This window comes from Lepisma saccharinum, chromosome 9, assembly GCF_977018435.1.
Source record: "Lepisma saccharinum chromosome 9, izLepSacc3.1, whole genome shotgun sequence".
NCBI classification, from domain to species: domain Eukaryota; kingdom Metazoa; phylum Arthropoda; class Insecta; order Zygentoma; family Lepismatidae; genus Lepisma; species Lepisma saccharinum.
In genome coordinates, this window is record NC_139237.1 from 70925394 (window position 1) to 70943240 (window position 17847).

The 17847-nt window shown below is 39.5% G+C and overlaps 1 protein-coding gene across 1 annotated transcript in view; it reads left to right on the plus strand.

Moving 5' to 3' along the window:
* Window positions 1-17654: 17654 nt before the first annotated feature.
* Window positions 17655-17847, plus strand: part of LOC145992465 (uncharacterized) — a 69067-nt gene continuing 68874 nt past the window's right edge. The window contains exon 1 of the mRNA XM_083128848.1: window positions 17655-17705. Coding sequence (XP_082984974.1) covers window positions 17655-17705 — 51 coding nt within the window. The remainder of the gene's footprint in view (window positions 17706-17847) is intronic.

Consider the following 17847-nt stretch of genomic DNA (forward strand, 5'->3'; position numbering starts at 1 on the left):
TTTTATGCCATTACATTCTCGGACTGCATACACGAAATTTGGTCCGGCACAACTAAATCATCACTCAAAACTTTGATTTTCAGTTGATCTGTTCTCTTTTAATAAACCGCTTCAATGTCCGATAATGTTGGAACGCTACGCTTCTATCTTTTCGGCCATCGACCCGAACTAGCACTCCACTGGGGCTCCGGAAGTTCCACTATCGTCAATGTCTTCAGCTTTGGACCCGAACTGGAACTAGTAGTAGACTTCGTTAATTTATAGTGTTTAGTCCTTTTCATTTTCGAATCACTAGATCTTGTAAACCTACCAATGGACACTGACTGATCACTAATCGACTGTATGAACTTTCACACTTACCTCTGAAGTCTCATTCACCGATGCTGTTGTACAGATCAACAGGGAAATTGAAGCCACGAATTTATATGATCATTATATTCTAGAACGTTCCGCAGATAATACAATTCGTTAATATTGCCAGTAGTTCTACTCCTCTTATTCAAGAACGTTCCCTCTCGCGCTTTCCAGAGATTAAAAATTACAACGAATCGTCCTACTTGTGGCGCTACCTTTGTTCTGCAGCTTCAAAATGCTGACAAGTCTTTACATAGTGCTCAAGTTCGCTGCGACAACACCGAAAGAGCAAGAAAAGCTTACGTGCAATATTATCGACAATAGGGTTATAGAACATTCTCCGTCTTGTCTTTATATTTATTTCTCTCCTTAATTGTCATATTATTCAAGAACCAAGACATAATTTTATGTAGTGTAAACAGAAAAAATTCCTAAAGGGGGCTCGAGTCCCCTGATTCCCACATTGGATACGTGCTATTAACAGTAATAAGGTTATAGAACATTCTCCGTCTTGCCTAGATAATTATTTATCTCCTTAAATTATCGTCACATTATTCAAGATGCCAAAAACCTAATTTTACCTAGTATAAGAGGAAAATTTCCAGGGAGGGGGGGGGGTCGAGCCCCTGATACCCACCTTGGATACGGGCTATTAACAATAACAGGGTTATAGAACATTCTCCCGTCTTACCTAGATAATTATTTATCTCCTTAAATGATGGTCACATTATTCAAGAAGCTAAAAACTTAATTTTACCTAGTGTAGACTGAAAAATTTTCTGGGGAGGGGGCCTCGAGCCCCCTGATCCTCACCTTGGATACGTGCTATTATTAATAACAACGTTACAGAACATTCTGTCTTTCCTAGATAATTATTTCTCTCTTTAAATTATCATCACATTATTTTATTTCACACCAAGCAACAAAAAGGCTAATTTTATCCACAGTCCGTCCATGAAGAGTTTTGCTCTACCTCGCTTGAAGAGATCTGACCATAACAGCACCTTTTCCGCGAAGGGTGGAGGTCGTAAACTTGTGACGTCACCGCGGAAGCAAGCTTTCCCTCTGCTTTGACAAAGTCATTTGAAAACAACGACGAGGTGTCAATATTTTCCAATAGCTACAACAAAATACTTGACTCATTATATCGTTTACTTTATTTCTTGGGCATGTCATGGACGTGGACATCTAACTAGAATGATATTTCGGGAAGGGTTCTCGGACGCTGGTCAATTATATCACATGTAATAATATTAGCAAAATTGTCTTGATATTACAATATCTGCTAATAATACAGTACTATATTATAAGACAAACATAGCCCGGCTCTTTGGCCAAGAAAGTAAAGTGGTCGACTTTCGATGTCTTCACGAAAGTTCCCGGGTCCGAATCCCGGCCTGGGCATCCGTGTTCTTAATCAATTTTATCCAATTAAAAGCGATAAAATAAATAAGTAGAAAGAAATAGGTACAGAATATGAGTAGAGGTATTGGATCGGTTCAACGCCATACTTGGTACGAGGTCTATTATTTTTATTAATTTTAGCACAGTGGAAAACCTATTTTGATGATGTTTTTGTCGATTTTATACTATTGCAAATCTGTGATTTTTCATCTCGTACTTCGTACGAATGTCATGATTTCTTTCGAGTTAAAGCACGTAACGCATACACCCACGCACACCTACACCCACGCACACCCATACCCACACCTACACAAATTTACTTCCGGTCTACTTCCGGTCCACTTCCGGTCTACTTCCGGTCTACTTCCGGTCCACTTCCGGTCTACTTCCGGTCTACTTCCGGTCCACTTCCGGTCTACTTGACAGACGCCTGTGAGTTTTTCCAGTTTTTGTTTAAGTATACAAGTACATATATTTTGGGAGTTCAAAATAATACTTGGTACGAGGCCTATTATTTTTATTAATTTAATCACAATGGTAAACCTATTTTGATGATGTTTTTGTTGATTTTATACTATTGCAAATCTGTGATTTTTTACCTCGTACTTGGTACGAGTGTCATAATTTCTTTCGAGTTAAAGTACGTAACACCCACACCCACCCACACCTACGCATACCCACACCTACACCCACGCACACCCACGCCCACCCACGCTATGCAACAAGTTATTACGCAATGTTTACGCAACAAGTTATTACGCAGACCCGTATCTAGCGTGTTGTTGGTTATGGCGTAATGGGTGTCTTCTGATTGACTTACTATTTTCGGATGTTTTCGTCCGCGCTAAGGTTACTTAGGTTTCGCATTACAGATCAGTCAGTATGGTGAGAGTGTTTTGAAGAGTACGGATGTGTTGTTGCAGTGTTAAAAGTTAAGCATTTAATTTATTTTAAAGCTACATACTATTTTATTATTTTTAAGTTTAGAAAACTGTATCAAGTGATATTTTTTTTCATAGTAATTTCGATCAGCTTGAGTTTTGGTATATTTATTAATTTTTTATACTTAGTACAAATATATATTTTATATATAATAAAAATAGCTAATATAAAATAAAACGTCATGAATATTTTTGGGTTTAAAAAGCAACAACATAATCAGCCTGTAGAGAGAATTCCAGTTAACATGGATGTATTGAGAGAAATTTATCATCAATTGAAAGGGTTACTTCTTGTTTACTTGAATAGTATTTGGTCTCATGTTGACGAGGATACTGGAAAGCACTTATTTGTGTTTAATAATAACTTATCATCATATAAGTTACCTGTTAGTGGGAACATTCAAATAAACATTTCTCCACCCAATGCGGCAGTTTTGCACATAGGTCGAAATTTGTATAGAATTAAACATAGTACATTACTTCCTGATACGTCTTATGATGTGGAAGCTGGTGAATTTTTGTATGCTGAGATAATTGGAGAGTATGATAAATTGATTCTATGTTTATCGAAATAGGAATAATCTATCCTCTTATTAATATATAAAATACCTAAAAACAAAAAAAAAACAAAAAAAAACATGCATATATTTGGTAATAGAAGGCGACAGGAGATTCCAGATAATTCCAGCGAGATTGCTAGTTTAGATGTACGTCTAAAGAAACTGAAATCAGATTTACTCATATTACAGAATTCGCTAAATCTAAATATTCAAGCAGAGATTACAAATCTTCAAACTCAACTGATTGATCCTATAGTAAAAATTGATGGAGAACTTAAATCTTTGCTTGAGAAATATACTAATTTAGCTTCAATAGATAATCTTCAGAACTTAGAAGAGAATATTGCCAACTTGAAAAAAGAACTTGATAAATTTAGATAAATCCAGAGAACGAATACCGAACAGCTGAAACAGCAATTAAATGACCAGGCAAATAGTATTCGTACCGAACTGCAAACCATCATCCAGAATATCAAAACTCAAGAAGAATATGAGCAGGTAAATGCTAGTATTGCTAAATTGCAAGAACAGTTTCAATCTTTCGAAGTTCCTACATTGCAAAGTATCAAATCTGAATTACAGACAGATGAACTGCATACAGCTATAACAGAAGTTCAATCGAAACTACAGACATTGGAAGATTTTATCAATAATTTACCTTCATCTTCTGAATTAAATGCTATTGCTCGGAGCGTTGCCGGCATCAAATTACAGTTGGAGACTTATGAAGATTTTGGGAAGATACAAGGTACCATAGCTCACATAGAAGATACTATGGCAACTATGAGAAATGAGCTAACAAGTGTACAGGAAACTCTGGAATCGAAACTGCCTGGCATTACTGATATTCTAGCTATAGTTCAACAGCAAGTTACTAAGCTTGAAAGCTTGAATACTGAATCAGAATTATCGCATTTCCATCATCTTATTGACGACATTCAAAGTAAATTAGAGACACTGCAACAGTCTACACCTACGCAGGATGACATAACGCAACTGCAAGAAATTTTGAAAAATGCAGCTGATGCAACAGAACTCGATGCTATAAAATTAACTCTTACCACACTTCAGAATACTGTAGCTGCTTTGCCTACTTCTCAGGAAATCAGAGCTATGAGGAGAGCAGTACATCGAATTTTAAAATCTGAGGATATCAAAAACATTCAAGCAGAAATTGCGCAAATCAGAGAAACTGTTGCTAGTCTCCCCAACAATCAAATAATTAATGAACTACATGCATTATTTACAGAAATCAGAAGTCAAGTACTCGATCTTGCTACCCAGAGTTCTAAATTGAAACTTGTAGAAAATTTACAGGAGATTATTTCTAATATTACGTTACAAATTACTACTCTTGAAGCAAGTCAAGGATCTGCTTTATCATGTTTTGCTACTCAACTTCACGATCTCAAAGAGGAATATAAACAACTGTATGTTGATGTAAAAATCAAACCTAGCTACGGTGAGTTGGTTCGTACTATCAACGAACACTTGGAACCGGTATTAAGCAGACTAGATGACGTAGACACTCGTCAATTTTATTCTATGGAAATTGTTAGGTTACAAAGTGTTCCAAATGCTCGATGGCACTGGACGTACGCCATTGCTGGCAATGTTTACAAATTATATCCGTGCACTCAGGTACATGAATTTTTTGTTGATGGCAGTTTACGATTTCTGAAGTTTAATTTTCTAAAACATGGAAAACATATTGAAGTTTATCAGTTTACTATAGTACGAAAAGATGGTATACACAAGAAAGTTCAAATACCTATTGCATACTGGGATGAGTCTACTAATAAATATAAAGTACATGACGACGAACAATTATCAGTTTTTGATATTGAAATTTGTGACAAACTAGCATTTGATATAAAGCGGTTATACTCTGAGGACAATCCATTTTATGCGATATTCTCACTTCGAACTCGATGTCAAGACAAGATATAGTTCATGAATTACACAAACCAGCCCGTCGCAATTCGATTAAGTGTAGTAACGAAAGGTATAAATGAATTCTTCCAGGCTGATCTGATTGAGATGGCTCCTCCAAGGGGGACTTTAAAAAATTTGAATAAGATAAATCATGGTTACAAATATATGCTTACAGTTATTGATACCTTTAGCAAATATGCATGGGCTGTTCCCTTAAAATCCAAGACTGGTACTTGTGTTACCGAGGCTTTTAAGTCGATATTTAGTGAGGGAAGGATAACAAAATATTTACAGACAGATAGAGGGAAAGAATTTTACAATTCTACATTTTCCAAGTTAATGCAACAACATAATATTAAACATTATTCTACATACAGTGATCTGAAAGCTAGTATAGTGGAACGATTCAACAGAACATGAAAAAATCGCATGTGGAGACAATTTACTCTACAGGGCAATTATAAGTGGGTGCAAATTTTACCCGAGCTAGTTCATGATTACAACAATACAGTACACAGTACTATTCACATGAAACGTGCTGAGGTAACCAAATCTGATGAGCAACGATTGATTTCTACTGTTTATTGTAAAAAGTATAAATATACTACCAAAAAGCCAAAGTTTAAAATAGGGGATCAGATAAGGGTTAGTAAATATAAACAGTTATTCGAGAAGGGTTTTACAAAAAATTGGAGTACGGAGTTATTCTCAATGGTTCAAATTTTACCAGGGAATAGAAATACATATATAATAAAAGATAATCATAACAAAATATTGAAAGGGAGATTCTATGAAGAGGAACTTAGTAAAACAAAATATCGAGATACATATCTAATCGATAAAATATTGAAGAAAAAAATAATAAATTGTATGTGAAAAGGTTAGGTCTGCCAGACAAAAGTTGGATAGAAGCAAACCAGGTAATTCTTTGACACCAACATAGAATGTGGCAGAGCGTTTACCAGATGTAGTGGAAACTAATAAAAAAATGGAGAGTTGTTACCTGATAACATAAGATGCCTCATTGCAGGCCCATCAGGTTGTGGAAAAACCACTTTGCTGGTTTATAATTTATTGCTTGCCCCCAATTGGCTAGATTGGAAAAATATACACTTGTATGTATTCTCTAAAAGTTTAGAACAACCGAAATACCAACAACTCATGAAGCTGTACGAGGGACTGGGCATAGCTACATTTACATCAACAATAAAACCTCTCGACCAATGTTTGAAAAATTCTGTTGTGGTATTCGATGATGTTATTCTGGAAAATCAGAATGAAATTAGAAATTTTTTTACACAGGGTCGTCACAAAGAAATAGACTGCTTTTATTTAACTCAAACTTATTCCAAAATTCCCAAACAATTACTACGAGATAATACAAACTTAATCTGTTTGTTTCGTCAAGATCATACTAATTTGAAACATGTATACGATGATTATGTGGGAGGAGACTTAAATTACAACCAATTTTCAAAATTCTGTTCATCTTGTTGGAACAGCGACGATTTTGGATTTGTTACTATCGACATGACTCCTAAACCTAACAATGGTAAGTTTAGAAATAAAATCAACGACTTTTTAAACGTTGAAACGATATAAAATAACCATTAATCAAAAAAAATTATGATGAAACGTAAAATAGAAGATAATTCGAAATTACGAGAGTACTTGTCCAACGTTTCAATCGTTGGAAATCAGATAATCGAGGTTTTTACGAACAACACAAGCGTCAAGACCAACCTGTTATCGATGCAATCAGTGGTCTTGGTAAAGAGATTAAGAGTTTGGCAGAACAAAATAAAAACCTCATCAATGAATTTGTAGCTCTTACTGCTAAAAATTATGCAGATTTTCCACCTACGCCATTTTCCAGCATCCACACTCCTCTGGTACTTAAGGAACCACCTACTAAAGCAGCTATAGAAGAATCAGAGAAAATCGAGTTGGGTCCCCTGGCAAGGGATTATTTGAGTACTGGAAAATTCGAAAAAAGATGAAGTATTTGGATTGTATCCAACTATGTAGGGTAACATAAAAATGGGGACAACATAAAAATTAATTTGGGTGGGAAAAACAGCTGGTCCAGATATCCTGGTACCGTAGGGCTATGGGAGCTCATTACCAAAAGACAACCAAAAAATTTTACAGAAGATGATTATCAAAGTTACTCTGAAATTTTGACACTCTCTGATGCTTTGTACCAAAATAACGATGCCAGTCAAAAGCGTGTGAAATCGAGCAGCGGGGATAAATACAAAAATCTGATTAAACCTATCTGGAATCAACTAAAAACCGGTAGTGGTATCAAGAAATACAATACTCTACCTAAGGAATTTGTGTGGGTAAACGATGTGAGAAAACTTATAGATAGGTTGCTGGTTATAGCAGGAGAGGAAAATGCTGGGAACAATAATTTCCATAATGAGAAAATGGGTATTGTAAACATGATTAGTGACAAATTAGCTAAATTTATTGTAAACGATCCTAAAGGTATAGGATACTTAATTAAAATTATCAATACTTTACCTCCTAAATTCTGGAATATATCAGAGGGTCGAGGTTTAGTGAATGATATTATTAATAAACTTCCGTTCGAGTTACACGTACCTGGTTACCAATATTCTGGTCCTGGTACAAAACTTGAGAAACGAATAGAAAGAGGGGACAGGGGTATTAATCCTCTGGATGCAGCTTGCAAAGAACATGATATTGCATATAACACACACAACGATCTGAATGATCGTCATGTAGCTGATCAAAAACTGGAAGAGGCAGCTTTTGGAAGATTAACAAGCAGAGATGCATCAATGGGTGAAAAAATAACAGCGTTGGGTACAACTATTGCTATAGCCTGACAAGTTAAGTCCCGATATGCGCAGATCACTGCGGAGCACTTGCTATTACGTCATCCTCCCCACCACTCTTCTACTCACTGGTCTGGCGTTGAGAGTACCAGTGGTGCCAACTCAGCAAAATTAAGCTAAAATAAATATGACAAACTATTTTCACTGTTTAGCGTGACGGTGCATGCAGGCTCCTATTATATCAGTGGTTCATTTTATTTAATCCGACCTTTGAAAATGCGTGCGGTGCGCCGATCGTAAACTGTAGTATTACGCACGTGCACGAAGAGAAACTACTGGGCGAATGACTTCATTTTCTGAATGCGACATCGAGCAGTGGCCTGTTTTTTTATGTTTTTTTAAACCGACCGAGTGGGGTGGTGGTTCGTTTGTTTATCATACAACAATCACTACGAGAAGGCAATCTGATAACACGCTTGCCTGTGTTCTTTTCTAAAGCATTGAAATGTTCATGTTCTTTACTCTTGGCTGCAAGATTCTCACTTTGAAAGAGATGGACTTACGGACGAGCGTGTAGATGAACTGATAATTAGACTTGGTGAAGCCGATTCAGATACTGACACAGATTTATCGGTAGACACAGACTCGGATGAGTGGAAGAGTGAAACTGAAGAAGGAGAACTTGAAAACATTTAGAAGGTGAGCTCAGTTCTATCGTTTATATATTTTTCATTTTTCTATCGTTTTATTTCATACATTTCTTATGCTGGTAAGCAATATCATTAATATAACTTAATTCATTTAATGTTTAAAGGGAAAATATCAAAATGTATTTTGAATTTAGCGTAATCAATAGGTAGCGTAGGTGAGGGGATACTAATTCATGCCTTTCACATTCAAATTTCGTTGAAAATACTCAGACAATTCCGCTCCCTCCAGGCTGCAACACTGCGAACCAAAGTCGCCGCAGACAATGGAGTGGGGAAATGTGATGTGAGGTGCGCAAACAATGGATTGCAGCGTCTTGATTTTAAACTTGTCAAGTTATATGAATACAAAACAAAAATTAGGGTGGGGTTTGTAATATAAATACCCTGAAAAATAATAATAATAATAATAACAACAACATGAAACCAAAAGGAGTTGTATACCAAATACCATATCACGATCTTAAAAATTTAAAACTTAATTCGATTTTAACTAAAAAACAACAAAGAAGGGGCAATGTATAGCCAAAGGAAATGGAATGAAATTATTACTCAGTACGCCACAATTAAAACGATTGCAAATGCAAGAAAGAAAATACCTAGTGGAGGATTTATATTCAGCATTCCAGCTATCCTGGCTGCATTGGGGGCAGTTGGGAGCTTGGCTGGGGGTAGTGCTGCTATAGCCAAAACTGTGATTGATTCGAAAAATATTAAGGCAGAACTAGAAGAGCAAAAGCGTCATAATCTTGCCATGGAGAAAAAAAATAGACAAAGGTGTGAAGTCTAGAGCACTCAGAAATTTTTTAAAAAAAAGAAGAAGCACTCACGAACCAAGACATTGAATCTTTAATTAAAATATTTAAAATTAAACACTTCAGGGTGGTTTTCATGTCTGATTCTCTCTCTAAATGTAGTCCTCACTCTCGAGAATGTGGCGTGGTGAATTTGGACAAGTCCGAAAACGTTGGTACTCCCTGGATATGCTATTATAAACAAAATGACAATGCTTTTATTTTCGATTCTTTCGGAGGGGTACCCCCTACAGAATTAATTCGTTACTTGAAACATGTTAAAATTTATTACAACGACGATCGTATTCAAGATTTCGATCAAATTATATGTGGTCATGTTTGCATTACGATGCTCAGAATTCTAAATAAAATACCAATCATTAAATTAAAAGATTTTCATAAAGCTGTATTATATATTAAATATGGGAATTTTTCATCTCTCCAGCGAGACTTCGGTTTTGAAACTACATCTTCACGATGATATTATCTATCCAAAATCCATAGCTCTGAGAGCATTCTACAGTACGTATCTGATTCCGAATGTAACTATCTACAATAATACTATATTAGTAGGTAATGAAAAAATAATTATTCCTCCTGGACAGTATAACTTATCTACTTTACAGTTTGAACTTCCAACCACTGTCTTGCTTTCTCAAAATTCTGTAACACACAGAGTAGAGATTGTAACTACCAATGAAACAGTGGACTTATCTACCATGGGAGAACTTTTAGGATTCGAGAACAATAGCAAATTAGAACGAGGTATTAGGCACATAGGTAAATTTATACCAAAATTCTTAGCTATTGAGACATTGAATATTCACTGTAACATTGCCAAAGGTATGATTACCAAAGCAGAAGAAATTTCGATTGGCAGTCACAAGGAGACAGGTATCATTGCTACATTTAAACCGAATTCGGAATTTATGGAACCTATCTTCTATTCCCCAATCCTACCAGTTTATTTCCCTGTTTCTATTGATAAAGTTAATTACATAGAGATAACAATTACGAATGAGAAAAATGAAATCATCGATTTTGCCGGTGCTAATAGCACTGCGATAATAGAAATTAATATTTAAAATATATAAATAAATACAAAGATGGAAAATATCGAGAGTTATGAATTACAGTCCTTCCCTCCAAACAGGAGGACATTTGCAAATTTGAATCAGCCCAATAAAGAGATACAGTATGACATCACGGTGGGGGACGGATTCGTTCATCCACATAGATCTGATCTGTATATAAAATTTGATATTGTAAAACAAAGGAATGGTGAAGAATATCCCCTCCCGGGGCTAATATAAAACCTATAGATAATTTTGTTCCATTCTTATTCTCTCAAATTGAAGTCAGAAAGCATGGTACAGTGATTGACAGGATTGATTGTCCTGGAATTATCTCCACTACAGAGGGAACATTGAAACTGTCCAAATCAGAGAGTGCATATTATAAAGGTGGTGGGTTCGAAGCTGGAACAAAAATTCAAGCAACAAGTCCCACAGTACTGTTCTCCATGAGATTGCTATTTGGATTTTTCTCTGATTAAAAAGAAATTATGTGGAAAGGTAGTTTGAGTGTCATACTTCGCAGAGCACCCAATGATCATAATGCCATCATGAGATACAAAACTTTGAATGCAGATGGAACAGCTAATGAGGCTAGTTTACCCGAAGCTGCGAAATGTGTGATCCAGTCTATGGAGTTGCGAATGCCTATAGTTGAATATGAATCGAATTATGCTCTCAAATACAAAGCCAAAATTTTGAAAAATCCTCAAATTCCGATTCAGTTTTATACTTATCAATGCATTCAGAGGTCAGTGGAAGGTAAATTGTTTGAATTTGATCTTACTAATCAGTTCCAATCTTTGCAATATAACATGCCCGAGTCTGTAGCTGTGCTGTTTCAAACTGGGAGAGATGATAAGCAGGAAAAGGATAGCAGCCAGTTTGATAATTGTAAAGTTAAAAATGTGTATTTGAAGAATGGCAGAAATTAAGTATTTCCTCGTGAAAATTACAATTTATACATTGCAGAACAAGATTATTTAAAATTATATGAAGCTTATAGTGCATTTAAAAGAGTAACTGAAGGTAACATAGACATGTATTATAATCCAGATGAGTTCATAATTCACAGACCAATGTTTTTAATAAATGCATCAAAAAGAAAATTGGTAGTTATAAATGATCGAACTAATATTAAATTAGTATGTGAATTTCATGAAACTCTCCCTGAAAATACAATATGCAGTGCAATTTTAATTGTGGAGAAATCATATATTTATGATGTAAAAAATGAAAGAGTGAGAAAAATTTTAATAGGAGAGAATAATTTTTAACAAAAATTAAACTATGTGTAGATTCTTTTTTTTTGTTATTTTCAAAATTTTGGTTTGATGTTAGGTTTATTTTTTTCACATGTGTTGAGTGCAATTATTATTAACTTCTAAACTAAAGTGTCCCCAAGGCAAAGTATGGATTCCACACTCGAGAATACACCTCTTGTCGTCGTGTGGATCTAGGGCTACTTTTTTTATTTTTATTTTATTCGTTGTAATCTCATGGTTTGAGCTTTGTATTCTATTATCCTCTCGAAGTATCCTCGACTGTGAAGAAAGACAATCAATATAATCCTGGAATGTTAGTTTGTTTTCCACGGTATCTTTGCACGTTCCTTTTGCTTTCTTCGTGACGCTGCTTTCTGTTCTGAATGTATACATCTTCAGTAGTGGTGGTGGGCGGGTTCTACGCCCGAAAATGGGGCTCGGTGGGGCTCGCAGTGTTGCCAACTCCTCACTCGAAAAAATCACCAAGGTTTTTTTTTCTTGGTCTAACCTAACCTAAAGCAAGGAGCTGGCAACCTTGCTTGAGAGTTCTGCAACCGCAAGTGGGGCTCGGTGGGGCTCGCAGTGTTGCCAACACCTACTCGAAAAAAATCACCAAGGTTTTTTTCTTGGTCTAACCTAACCTAAAGCAAGGAGCTGGCAACCTTGCTTGAGGCTTGCCTTACAGTGCATAAAGCAAGGTTGCCAACCTACTGGTACTTTTGCCATAGCCTTTTACAAAAAAGAGAGAGGGAAGAGAGAGAGGGAAGAGTTAAACAACCGACAGCCTACCTACAGCTTTTTTTTCTTGGTCTAACCTAACCTAAAGCAAGGAGCTAGCAACCTTGCTTGAGGCTTGCCTTACAGTGCATAAAGCAAGGTTGCCAACCTACTGGTACTTTTGCCATAGCCTTTTACAAAAAAGAGAGAGGAGAGAGAGTGGAGAGAGAGAGGGAAGAGTTAAACAACCGACAGCCCACCCACAGCCTTTTTCTTCTTGGTCTAACCTAATCTAAAGCAAGGAGCTGGCAACTTTGCTTGAGGCTTGCCTTACAGTGCATAAAGCAAGGTTGCCAACCTACTGGTACTTTTGCCATGGCTTTTTACAAAAAAGAGAGAGGAGAGAGAGAGAGGGAAGAGTTAAACAACCGACAGCCTACCTACAGCTTTTTTTTCTTGGTCTAATCTAACCTAAAGCAAGGAGCTGGCAACCTTGCTTGAGGCTTGCCTTACAGTGCATAAAGCAAGGTTGCCAACCTACTGGTACTTTTGCAATAGCCTTTTACAAAAAAGAGAGAGGAGAGAGAGGGGGAAGAGTTAAACAACCGACAGTCTACCTACAGCCTTTTTTTTCTTGGTCTAACCTAACCTAAAGCAAGGAGCTGGCAACTTTGCTTGAGGCTTGCCTTACAGTGCATAAAGCAATTTTTGCCAACCTACACACACTGGGCAAGGAGAGCCGGCACTGCCGTAAAAGAGAGAGAGATGGGTGGATGGCAACACAGTATGTGTGTGCGTGTGTGTGTATAATATGTAGCATTATTAACTGGAGAGTGTTGGCAAACCACCTGCAACTAAAAAAAAATAGAGATGCCAACGTTGCTGTAAGATGAAGAGAGAGAGAGACCTATAGCCGGCAACAGTGGTGTACGATGTCCTCCCTCTTCTGTGCAATATGACATTATGATGTTACTGTAGTTTTTGACGAGGATTACGAGTTAACTAAAAAACCTGCAACTAGAGAGAGTTGCCAGCACACACACGCTGTTGTAAGAGAGATGGATGACTGGGGGGGGGCAGCATTTCTGGCTATTCACAGTGGCGGATGTACTTCCTGTTTTTTCAAAAGCTAACAATAATGATGGAATTTCATGCTGACGCATTTATTTTGTTCAAAAATTCGTGTTCAGCACAGATGATGCTATGTAATTTTCACATCAGCTCAGCCAACTGTTGAGAAATAATGACGTCAGGTAACAGCATTGGTGGGGGTGACGTGATGAATTTACGAAAGTAGGAAAATGACATTGCTAAAAATTGAAGTATAGAACTATTTTCTAGAGCGGATTTCTACTAGTCCACGTTGTTAACCTACATATTACTCCTCGACTAATAAAACTAGAAGCTCGAGGGCATCAGGTCCTATTTTTATTGTGAGCTGCAAGGAGAACATTGTGATTGTGATTGAAATTAACTAGCGTGAGTAAATTTGTTTGTTAGCTTGCATGAGTTGGCTTTGTGTTATATAAATAGGTAGTGTTGCTTCTGTGAGTTGATTCTGTAATAGCCAAACAGATGTAAAGGAATTGTAGATAAAAGGTAAAACTCTCTACAAAAGCCAAAACAATAGAATATATATAAACAAGTATATTTTCATAGTTTCATACCTCTACTAGATTGGTAGAAAAATATACTAATGGGCAATAAAATCTGAAGAAGATTCGTGTCTAGCAAAAATAAGCTAAATAGAATTACACATGCATACAATATTTATTGTGCTTTATCTATCTACAATCATATTTTTCTTATATATTTTTTAAATTTTTTTTACAGGGTTGACTAAAGCACATATTTGAGGAAGACAACACCACCCATAAATAAACCCCTCAAACTAACACTAATTAGAATTAGCCTACAAAATTTTTCTCATAAGGCATTTTTTTGTAAACACTCTACCACCAACAGATCACATATAAATAAACATACCCCCCCAAAAAAATGCGCTCCATGAAAAGTTGCCCTGTGTGCAAAACAACCATATCAAGCAAACATTTTGCAAGACATTGTCGCACCTGCGTGCCAGGCAAGCATTTGGCTGCCACCGAACTGTGTTCCGGATGCAATAAACACATCACAATTGCGTATGCCAAGAAGCATAAGCTTACTTGCCTAAGCGAAAGTACATCTGGGGCTCAGCCTTCGACCTCCACCAAGAGGAAGGCAGAAGCAGCCTCCATCAATGCACCACCCACGAAACGCGTCAAGCCTGCGATGAAAGCAGACCGGTCTGCTTTCGAGCGTTTGTTAGAGGACTTTGTCATCACTTCGGAGGGCTCATGCGACGTGCGTAGTTTTTTGGAGAACGTGCAAGCCAAAATTATTTCCATCCTCGGCGATGCGCTTGCAACGCACTCCACCAAATTCTACGCATCGCTACGTTGCCAGTACAAGAAGCCGTCTGATGAAATTTACAGCTTCTGCCACAACACCAAGGCGAAGACGCTGCATCTGGCGGATGTCGACAACCTCGAGGTCATCTACAACAAGTTTGCAGAGGAGCTGGTGACCAAACAAGAGGAACATCAAGCTAAGGGCTCGGGGGGTTCGCTGTGCGGTGAACCCCACGAACTGTGCGTCAAACTTTGCAAGTTCGTGCCTCTCTCCGCCTCCAGCTACGTCCCCTTACCATCTGCCATTGAGGTAAAGAAGGCCGTCCTGAACATTCAGAACAGTGACGCCAAGTGCTTCGTATGGTGTGTTCTGGCAGCATTACACCCTGTCCACTGGAAAAACCACCCACACCGGGTTAACCACTACCTACCCTACGAGCCAGAGCTGGAAGATGCGATGGCTGGGATCGACTACCCGGTGGCGCTTTCGGACATTCGAAAGTTCGAGGCCCGTACACACAACCCTCGGTTGGCCATCAACGTTTATGGCCTCACTGACAAAAATGTGGTGTGCCCCATCCGGGTGAGCGACGTAGAGGACGATGGTGCGCAGGAAATTCACCTTCTGCTCATCAAGGACGACACCCATCACCACTACACCCTTATCCGTTCCCTCTCTCGGTTGGTGTCGAGTCAAAAAAGCAAGCATCGTGATAGCATAGAAGTTTGTCGAAGGTGTCTGATCACTTTTGATAATCGAGAACAGCAGGACTACCAGCGCATCAGAGGTCCCAACATCGCTGCCGAGAAGCTTGCCAGCCACAAGATCTACTGCAATGCCAACGAGCCGGGGGTGGCAGTCTTGTCCAAACCTGGCACCGTGGAGCGTTTCCACACGCATGGTGCCATGGTAGAGCACCCAGCTATCATCATCGCGGATTTCGAAGCCTTCCTCAAACCCCAGTCCACTTGCGATCCCGCTCCCGAAGTTTCTTCCACCACCCCATACCAACTCCACGAGGCCTCGAGTTACGCATACGTTGTGGTGCGACGAGACCAGCACATCGTCCCCGAGCCCTACGTGTACCGTGGTCCCGACGCAGCTAAACACTTCCTCGAGAGGATGGTTGTCGAGGCCATCGAGATAGGGAAGGTACTGTTGGCCCCCAAGTCTATGCTCCCACTGTCCCCCGACGATCAACGTAGACACGACGAGGCCATCGCTTGCCCTGTCTGCGACAAGGAGTACACCGCCAACAACCGTAAAGTCCAACACCACGATCACTTTAACGGTAGGTACGTTGGTCCTTGGTGCAACGATTGCAACCTCATGGCCCGGGACCCGCACTTCATCCCTGTGTTTTTTCACAACGGCTCGGGATACGACTTCCACCACCTCGTCAAGCATCTTGGGTACGACAACGAGGGAATCAACGTTCTCGCCCAGAACGAGGAGCGTTACATCAGTGTGAGCAAGTGGGTTCGAATCCCAGAATCAGACTCTACCGTCGAGCTTCGCTTCCTCGACTCCCTGAGGTTCCTCCCAGCAAGCCTCGATGCTCTCGCAGGGAAGCTTAGCGACGAGCAAATGCTCATCACCTCCGCGAACTTTCCGAACTTGGACGCCGGCCTCTTCAATCGTAAGGGTGTCTACCCCTACGAATACGTCACAGACCCCACCAAGTTCGCGGAGACGTCGCTACCTCCCCAGGCGAAGTTCTACAGTCAGCTGCGAGGCTCGAACATCACCAACGAAGAATATCACCATGCCCAGTCCATGTGGCGCGAGCTGGGCTGTCGAACTCTCGGGGGCTACCACGACGCCTATCTCAGACTTGATGTGACGCTCCTCGCCGACGTGTTCCAGACGTTCCGTGCAACTGCGAAGACCATCTACAAGCTGGACCCTGCATACTTCTACAGTCTTCCTGGACTGGCATGGTCGGCCATGTTTCTGGTGACGAAGATCGAGCTTGAGCTTCTTTCGGACGTGGACATGATGCTGTTTGTAGAACGTGCCGTGCGGGGTGGAATGGTCCAGGTCTCGCAGCGACACTCGCGCGCCAACAATCACCACATGGCCACCGGCTACGACCCCTCACAACCGTCCAGCTACATCATGTACACGGACGTCAATAACCTCTACGGACACTCCATGATGCAGCCACTCCCCTTTAGAGGCTTCGAGTGGGCTGACCCCTCCAACTTTGACGTTGAAGGTTTCGACGATTCGGAACATGGGTTCTTCGCCGAGGTGGACCTTGAGTTCTCCGAGAAGCTGCAGGATTTGTTCTGCGATCTTCCCCCTGCACCCGAGTTCAAGTGTCCACCCGATTCCAACCAAGCAAAGCTCGTCATGGACTTCGAGTCCAAAGAGCGTTATGTCCTGCACTACCAGAATCTCCGGTGGTTGATGCAGCGAGGGGTCACGGTCCACGCAGTTCACCGCATCCTCAAGTTCGAGCATTCTCCGTGGTTGCGTCCATATATTGAAGTCAACACCAACCACCGCACCGCAGCCACGTCCGAGCTTGATAAGGATTTCTTCAAGCTCATGAACAATGCGGTGTTCGGGAAAACCATGGAGAATGTACTGAATCATGTAGATGTGAGGCTAATATCAAACAAAGCACAATGTCGCAGGCTCGTAGCAAACCCGTTATTCAAATCGAGGACCATTTATAATGAACAGCTTGCTCTGGTGCATATGAGGAAGAGCAAGGTGGTGCTCGACAAGCCAATTTATGTTGGAGCCACGGTACTGGATCTGAGCAAGCTTCACATGTTCGAGACGTACTACGACGTATTACGTCCACATTATGGCCACAACTTCTCGCTTCTCTACACGGACACGGACAGCCTGGTGTACCACGTTCGCTCACCCGACGCGTACAGGGATA